The sequence below is a fragment of the Borostomias antarcticus genome (genome assembly GCF_949987555.1).
Source record: "Borostomias antarcticus genome assembly, chromosome: 15".
Lineage (NCBI taxonomy): Eukaryota > Metazoa > Chordata > Actinopteri > Stomiiformes > Stomiidae > Borostomias > Borostomias antarcticus.
The window spans coordinates 24,755,045-24,764,488 of NC_140248.1; the positions used below are offsets into that span (position 1 = coordinate 24,755,045).

The 9,444-nt window shown below is 50.4% G+C and overlaps 2 protein-coding genes across 2 annotated transcripts in view; both read right to left on the reverse strand.

Annotated features, from left to right (window-relative positions):
* Positions 1 to 5,468, reverse strand: part of alg9 (ALG9 alpha-1,2-mannosyltransferase) — a gene marked incomplete at its 5' end in the record, with an annotated part of 15,270 nt that extends 9,802 nt beyond the window's left edge. Inside the window, 3 exons of the mRNA XM_084449535.1 lie at positions 2,387 to 2,521; positions 3,822 to 3,957; positions 5,332 to 5,468. Coding sequence (XP_084305661.1) covers positions 2,387 to 2,521; positions 3,822 to 3,957; positions 5,332 to 5,468 — 408 coding nt within the window. The remainder of the gene's footprint in view (positions 1 to 2,386; positions 2,522 to 3,821; positions 3,958 to 5,331) is intronic.
* Positions 5,469 to 6,065: 597 nt separating this feature from the next.
* Positions 6,066 to 8,956, reverse strand: fdxacb1 (ferredoxin-fold anticodon binding domain containing 1; the record flags this gene model as incomplete). Its single annotated transcript, XM_084450408.1, has 5 exons — positions 6,066 to 7,563; positions 7,721 to 7,951; positions 8,029 to 8,232; positions 8,530 to 8,686; positions 8,782 to 8,956. 5 exons carry the CDS (start codon positions 8,954 to 8,956, stop codon positions 6,066 to 6,068), a joined length of 2,265 nt encoding a protein of 754 aa, XP_084306534.1.
* Between the last annotated feature and the right edge of the window lie 488 nt (positions 8,957 to 9,444).

The following is a 9,444-nucleotide window of genomic DNA, read 5'->3' on the forward strand; positions in this document are numbered from 1 at the left end:
AACACACCCCACACAGTCAACACAGCCAACACAGTCAACACACCCCACACACCCAACACACCCCACACAGTCAACACACCCCACACAGTCAACACACCCCACACAGTCAACACACCCCACACACCCAACACACCCCACATACCCAACACACCCCACACAGTCAACACACCCCACACAGTCAACACACCCCACACAGTCAACACACCCCACACACCCAACACACCCCACACACCCAACACACCCACACACCCAACACACCCCACACAGTCAACACACCCCACACAGTCAACACAGCCAACACAGTCAACACAGTCAACACACCCCACACAGCCAACACACCCAACACACCCCACACACCCAACACACCTCACACACCCCACACAGTCAACACACCCCACACACCCCACACACCCCACACACCCCACACAGTCAACACACCCCACACAGTCAACACAGTCAACACACCCCACACAGTCAACACACCCCACACACCCCACACACCCCACACAGTCAACACACCCCACACACCCCACACACCCCACACACCCCACACAGTCAACACACCCCACACAGTCAACACACCCCACACAGTCAACACAGTCAACACACCCAACACAGTCAACACACCCCACACACCCAACACACCCCACACAGTCAACACAGTCAACACACCCCACACAGTCAACACACCCCACACACCCAACACAGCCAACACACCCCACACACCCAACACACCCCACACACCCCACACAGCCAACACACCCCACACACCCAACACACCCCACACACCCCACACAGTCAACACACCCCACACACCCAACACACCCAACACAGTCAACACACCCCACACACCTAACACACCCAACACACCCCACACACCCCACACAGTCAACACACCCCACACACCCAACACACCCAACACAGTCAACACAGCCAACACACCCCACACAGTCAACACACCCCACACACCCCACACACCCAACACAGTCAACACACCCAACACACCCCACACACCCAACACACCCCACACACCCAACACACCCCACACAGTCAACACACCCCACAGAGTCAACACACCCCACACACCCAACACACCCCACACACCCAACACACCCCACACAGTCAACACACCCCACAGAGTCAACACACCCAACACACCCAACACACCCCACACACCCAACACACCCCACAGTCAACACACCCCACACAGTCAACACACCCCACACAGTCAACACACCCCACAAAGTCAACACACCCCACACACCCAACACACCCCACACACCCAACACACCCCACACAGTCAACACACCCCACACAGTCAACACACCCCACACAGTCAACACACCCCACACACCCAACACACCCCACACACCCCACACAGTCAACACACCCCACACAGTCAACACACCCAACACACCCCACAGTCAACACACCCCACACAGTCAACACACCCCACACAGTCAACACACCCCACACACCCAACACACCCCACACACCCCACACAGTCAACACACCCCACACAGTCAACACACCCAACACACCCCACACACCCAACACAGTCAACACACCCACCACACCCCACACAGTCAACACACCCCACACACCCAACACACCCCACACACCCAACACACCCCACACAGTCAACACACCCCACACAGTCAACACACCCCACACACCCAACACACCCCACACAGTCAACACACCCCACACCCAACACACCCCACACACCCAACACAGTCAACACACCCCACAGTCAACACAGTCAACACACCCCACACAGTCAACACACCCCACACACCCAACACACCCCACACACCCCACACAGTCAACACACCCCACACAGTCAACACAGTCAACACACCCCACACACCCCACACACCCAACACACCCCACACAGTCAACACACCCCACACACCCAACACACCCCACACACCCCACAGTCAACACACCCCACACACCCAACACACCCCAACACAGTCAACACACCCAACACACCCCACACACCCCACAGTCAACACACCCCACACAGTCAACACACCCCACACACCCAACACACCCCACACACCCAACACACCCCACACACCCCACACACCCAACACACCCCACACAGTCAACACACCCCACACAGTCAACACAGCCAACACAGTCAACACAGTCAACACACCCCACAGTCAACACACCCCACACACACAACACACCCCACACAGTCAACACACCCCACACACCCAACACACCCCACACAGTCAACACAGCTGGTTACTGCATGAGCGCGCCCAACGGAAGGGTGTGTAGACCACTAGCCGTGCTCAATCAAAAGTGCTTGTGTGTGTGTGTGTGTGTGAGTGTGTAATATATACTGTATAGCCTATACTATATAGGCTTTTACCTTGTTGGTCTGTAATATATGGACATGTAAGCAGGCAGGCAGAGCGTGCAGCCATAGGTAAGCGTAGGATCTGATGGCGTAGAGAGGGGAATACTCCCAAGTCTGCATCCCTGTGCCATATAACAAGAAGTGCATCTGTGGAACAGGAAATTACATCACAAAAGACAACTTTCAATGTCAATACAGAAGTTCAAAAAACCCAAACATTTCTAAACAATTTGAAGGCAAAATATTTACAATAATTCAAACTATGAGTGATATTTTTGGGCATATCAATTTGTGTTCCAGAGTGACAGACCTTCACTATAACATGTGTCATGGTTCATGGCACACTTCTGAAAAGACTGTTACTCTTAAAGCGCTTTAGATCTGGGAGGCTACTCATTCTTGCTTTATTGACGGTGTGACATCACTACTTTCTTGCTTTAATGACTGTGTGACATCACTACTTTCTTGCTTTAATGACGGTGTGACATCACTACTTTCTTGCTTTAATGATGACGGGTAGTGTTGCAAAATTCCGGGAATATTCAAAGTTGGAAACTTTCCATGGGAATTAAAGGGAATTTATGGGAATTAATGGGAATAAACTGGGAATTTATGGGTTATTTATACCAACTGTATTTACATTGTCATAAACAGACATAAATATAAACATTTTGTTTTGTCATAAGCAGACATGCAGGCAAACATGTCTAATAAAAAAAATAAAAATGTCATTTTTTGCTTAATCTATTTGTGAGCAGAAAGTTAATGTATTCTACAGCTTAGTGTGCAGGATGCTGGAATTAGCTGTGCATGTGATGGATGAACGCACAGTTTGAAACTCAACTGAATTTTCATTAAATCAGGTTGTTTTAACCAAGATCATTCTGCAAGCTCTAGAATTGCCTTTTATGTTTTTCCCCAACTAGGCTACATTGAAGTTCCCTGTTCTAGGGGTCTGGTCTGGTCCACGGTGGTGTGGTGGTCTAATGCCCTGTTCTATTGGGCCGTCGCTCCCTGAGGGTGATTAGTTTAATCTTGGCTTGAGAGTTTGTCACACAACAGCAACCCTGCCTGGTGCTGGGATTACGGTGGAGAGCTGATAGTCAAGGAGTCTCTCCCTTTCACATTGCCCACCGGCTGGGTTGTGTGATGAATCCTCAACAGTTAGTAGGGGGTAACTGGACACTAGGTCAGGGTCAATTGGCTACCAAATTGGATGAAAACAGGATAAAATCCTAAAATAAATATATAAAATAAAATAAAAAAATGTTGAAAAAAATCTGTTATAGGCTACAAAAAAGGTCAACATTTCCAAAATTCCTGAGCTTAACTTCCCATGGAAAATTTCCGGAAAGTTTCCGCCCCTTTGCAACCCTAATGACGTGACATCACTACTTTCTTGCTTTAATGACGGCGTGACATCATTCCTGATGACATCACTACTCACTGGCTCCCAGTAGTTGAAGGTCTCGTCGCAGTCCGAGATGTTGCTTAGCAACGCTGCACAGAAGCGGGCAGAGAGCAGGCATTTGAACGCTGTGGATCCCTCAGGGGCCCAGACCTGCCCTCCCCGACTCACTGGCCTGCACACACACACACACACGCACACGCGCACGCACGCACGCACACACACACACACACACACACACACACACACACACAGACACACACACACAAGAGTAAGAACAGTGATAGTATAATCTTCCTAGGCCGTTCCCTGAGGGAAGAATTTTTACAGCTCACTTATCTGGCCCCCGGGTGATTACTGTTTTTTTGCTTCCCTCTGGAATATGTAGAGAGTGGGTCGTATGCCCACCTCCCTTGTTCTCTGTAAAGCGCATTGTGTTGCCTCTGGGTATGAAATGCGCTATACAAATAAAGCTTTGATTGATTGATTGGCTCCCTTCCCTCAGAATGTCTATAGTCACACTAGGTGCATTTAATGCATAATTCGCAAACATTATAAGATGCTGCAACACGGATGATGTTCATTCTTAAACACTTCTTACTTTACAAAGGTCTAGCTGATCAGTGGTGCACCCAGCTCTGAACCTGGCCGGAGGTGGAATTAAGGTGTGGGTGCTTTTGAATCTAAAGATTGCCTCTTCCATCACTTCTCATATCCATCTATGGACTGAGGTGCAAAAAAACCCACATTGCCCAGAAGTCGTCGCTAGGGAGAGGTGGTGCATGACCTATGCTCCCAAGAAGGTAAAGAGGATTAAGACAAAGTAAGTCATGAGAAGCAATAATCTTGTTAAAATCCGATGGAGTGACCTGAGCAGAATCCTGAGCACCAGGAGTCGTGACCTATCCTAAATCCTAGATAGGTCAGTGGATTGCGTGTGGTTCACAGTGCGAACACACCCCTGACACCGCCCTGCCACCTGGTGACCCAGAGGAATAAATCGAATGGCCACTTTTCGTCAAGTGTTTTGACCACGTCAGCGTTTTATACCGCTTCTGTTCTCTGTTCATAATGATGCTGATTGCACAGCTAAACCAGGCTATTAACGTAACCATACAATAAATACAAGGTTAGCACTCGCGTTATCAAGCTCAAATATACGTCTAAGTTTATGACATTCTGACAGATGATACCAACTGTTTCTACTATTACCTTCCATATGTTTTCATAGGTTAACAGCACGCAATCAACCAGCAGGAGCAAAGCAGCTCTCCATCCGTGACAGGTGGGAGCGACGAGCCCAGATAAGTGGATTAATGAATGGCTTTAGGCTAGCTTAGATAGCCTAGATATAGATATAGCCAAGATATGAGTGTTCATCTAACACATAAATAGTATAGTGAGTAACCACACTGCTGTCACACCTGGTAGTGAACAGACAGACTAGACTAGATGCTCAATGCTGCTTGTTCAGATTTATCTAGTTGAATGATGACGGTTGAGGATGTTGGTCCCATATAAATTACATCGCTCAAAGCTCAACACTCACTCTTGTTTTGTGTCAGGGGTGTTGCTGTCGTCGCTGCCTTTCTCCTCTTTCGTTGTTCGAGCTTCGTTTGGAAGTACAATGTTGTTTGCATCTTGTCTGCTTCCTCGCCTATTTCGATGCCGAGTTCTCGACGCCATGTCTACGGCGGGGTAGACGTTTCCACTCCTTCGTGTGTTTCCGTCACAGTTCGTGTGTTTTCGTCACAGTTCGTGTGTTTCCGTCACAGTTCGTGGACGCCCGCTATTCCACGACAACGTATTGAGTTTCCATTGGAGCGGTTTTCCATTGGACACACAAACACACACGCACACGTTCATAGGAAGTTTCAAATACTATACTTTAAATAGCCTACCTGAGCCACACATTTCACAATCAGTCACACATTTCTCGATCACCAGTACAAAGCTAGAAGAATGCATTGCTCGTCACAGTGACCTGTTTCCCATACATACCATTCCCTTTCAATGGAACCAATTGAGCTTTCAATAACACTGTGGTATTATTGTTTTGAATATGAACATTCCAACAAATTGTAATATTAAGTTACAATAAAATAAAAATATAAAACATCATTCATATCATTCCACATCAAGAACAATATCATCTAGTGAAAGTGGAACCAGATGTCACATTCCTGAGCAGTTTTTATATCAATAATAGGAGACCAGCCTCTTCATCCCGTGGGCATGAAGGTTTTACATCCCTTTCTCATCCATGCTCACATCCAGTACGCGCTACCTGATGGTGACATGCAGGCGTGTGGACAGCTGGGTTTGCAGGTGTGTGTGCAGTCTGAGCGTCCGTGTGTGTGAGAGCGCGTGTGTATGCGAGCGGTAGGTGAGCCTGTAACAGTAGCTGGGGTGAGGGAGGTCTGGACGGGAGAAGGTGTCCAGGAGTTTAACCTGCTCCACAGTGCCTTGACTAGCTTCTCTGACCACTGCATGAAACCGGCCCTCCTCCCAGCCTGGCCCCGCCCACAAGCTGATGTCATAGGTGAAGGACTGTGGGTAGAGGGAAAAGGGTCGGAAGGGTTGCCCCGGCGACGGAGAGAGACTGAAGTGCTTCAAGAAGCGGGGGTCACGCGACCAAAGCAGGCGCCAGTCCGGGATGGAGAAGACGAGCGCAGCCAGGAGGTCCAAGCTGAGACACACAGTCACACACACCTGGGTGATGTCATCAGTATGGCTGCCAACTGACAAACAGCCAACCCGACCCATTGGCTCAGCGGTCAAACACAGCCGCCCCTCCTCCGGTACGAGGGAAACCCCATAGGAGGCCAGGAGGCCCTCCATTCTCCGCCCAAGAACTTTCATTGGCTCGGACGCAGCAGGACACACCCCCCGAAGAAGGAGCTGATGAAAGGCAGGGGCGCCCCAAGGGCTGATGGGACATTTCTTAAAGACCAGGCCACTGACCCCAGTAAAGCCACCATTGGGCCAAGAGGAAACCTCGCTCTGGTCCTTTGTGACTCCAAGCCTACTACCACTCCCATCCTCTACGTTCACACATCCCTTACGACCTTTAACCCCTCCATGAGCCCCTTCTCTCTGCTCTCTCTCCTCTCCGTGGGTCACCAGTGTTTCCATCTGAGGAAGCAGCGAAGGACGCAGCAAATAAACAATCCCCCTTTCCCCCATACACAAACCGTCGCCATCATGGCCGCCGTGGTCTCCGGCCCCGCGCTCCTCTCTCCCACTCCCAGGGACTGAGACTATGTGTGCGTCTGCAAGGCTCTGCAGAACCGCCGTCCTCTGCTTGTCCTCGTCCGACGCCGTGGGCCTGTGTGAATGTGCACGTTCGTCTGTCGTTGCACGTTTGTCTGTAAGTGTGTGTGTCTCAGAAGGGGCCTCGGTGTGGAAGGGGTGTGTGTGTGTGTCAGAGGGGGTCTCGGTGTGGAAGGGGTGTGTGTGTGTCTCAGAAGGGGCCTCGGTGTGGAAGGGGTGTGTGTGTGTGTCAGAGGGGGTCTCGGTGTGGAAGGGGTGTGTGTGTGTTTCAGAGGGGGTCTCGGTGTGGAAGGGGTGTGTGTGTGTGTCAGAGGGGGTCTCGGTGTGGAAGGGGTGTATCCAGTAGCAGGTCCGGGGGTCCGTCGCCTGCAGACATTGGGGGGTGAGGCGGAGGAGGATGGGGAGGGGCTCTGTCACCATGGAGATAGACCACTCCTCTGTCAATTTGTGCAGAAGGAAGTCCTGGACCAACCTAACAGGGTGGACAGAACCTGGAGAGAGGAAATCCCTAGAGAGGGAGGGAGGGAGAGAGGGATTTACATTTACATTAATTTACATTTACCTGGCCCTAACCTGGCCCTAACTCGGCCCTAACACGGCCCAAACACGGCCCAAACCCGGTGTATATTTTTGGGGCCGATAATTCTAGTGTGTGTAGGCCCTACCTGTGTACATAGTCGTGGAGTTCAGCAGGGATGTGGTATTGGACTCTCTCCTCTCCAACGGTCTCCTCTGTCCTCCATCTCTGAGGGGCTGTGAGAGGGAGGCCGTGAGGGGCTGTGAGAGGGAGGCCGTGGGGGGCTGTGAGAGGGAGGCCGCGGGGGGCTGTGAGAGGGAGGCCGGGGGTAAACACGTGGACCAACGCCTCCTCCACACGGAAGCCCTTATCCTGGCTCCTGACAGAGACAACACACTTTAATCACGGCTCTCAGGAGACCAGCAGACATTGTCACTTGTCACCAATGGTAATTACCTGTACCCAGTGCATCTGTAGCTCTCATACTTCTCAGCATCAAAGGGCCGGACTTCACTAAGGATGAGACCAGCCTCAGCTGCCATGGAAACAACCTGCCAACTGTTGTGCCACTCTCTCATTGGCTGGTCGGCTGGTGTCCCGCCCTGCCCGTTACACAGGGCAACGTGGACTTCCCCCTCCTCGCTCAGCACCTGAACACAGCTAAGAGCCCAACGCACATGGCAAGCATAGGGTTAATACTCTGAGGCAGTGGGGAAAACACGTCGAATCCCACTGTTTTGAACCATGTAAGAGACCTTTCCCTAATAGGAGAGATCACGGGAGGAGGGAGGAGGAGGTGTGTTTTGCCAGGTATTGTTTTGGTCTGTTCAGTAAACACACACACACACGCACACACACACACACGCACACACACTCACACATTTCCTTAACATTACCACAACAGAAGATAAAATGTGAATATTTTGTCAGACTCTGGAAGAGTTGTGGCTTAATTACCTACAAAAGAAGTTTTTGAGGAGTTCTCTGTTCTTTTTCACGCCACTCTTACGCCCGCAGTGAGGGAAGTTGAAGACCACCCGATCAAACACACGGCCCCTCAGAGACGCACACTCTCCCAGGCTTGTTGAGTCCACCTCAAACAGAACTTCTCCACCTGATACATTCACAGCAGCAAAACAGCAAACATATTAGTAAACCAACACTTTATGAACATCATGTACACTTTTGGGGACCAGACACATCTCTCACCCGAGTCTCTGATGGTCTGGATGTTGGTGGCAGTACCCTCATGTCCTAGTGCCTCCTCTTGGCACTGTAGGCATGTGGCGGTGATGTGGTCCCTGCCCAGGTGTGACAGAGCCAGAGAGGCGGAGAAAGAGAAGTTCCCCTCTCCCACCAGCAGTATGGTTCTGGGGGAACACATCCCCGGTCTGGTTCTGGGGGAACACATCCCTGGTCTGGTTCTGGGGGAACACATCCCTGGTCTGGTTCTGGGGGAACTCATCCCCTGTCTCACTCTACCTGCTCGACCATGAAATCTGCATCCCTGACTATCAATGGAGGGTCTACGAATTATATCGCCTCCATTCTCTCTGCCATCTGCGCTGAACAGACGCACAAACGGGACACGTAGATTCGTAAACTACAAGACTTCGTCAGCACAACGTGCTACAGTATCTAATCATCACATGAGAAAGTACCGATGCACCATAGAGACTAGAGACTATAGATACAGTTAATTGTGTATGCGCGCGCCTTACCGACTCAATTAAGCTCAATTAAAAACCGACTCAATTAAAAAAGAGCGTCATTAAATCCATGTCAGGAGTAATAATATACGTGGATAAAATCTAATTTTAAGAGTTTGTTTTGTTAATTTCGCAGGATTTTGAGCTGGCTGTACTGGTGTGC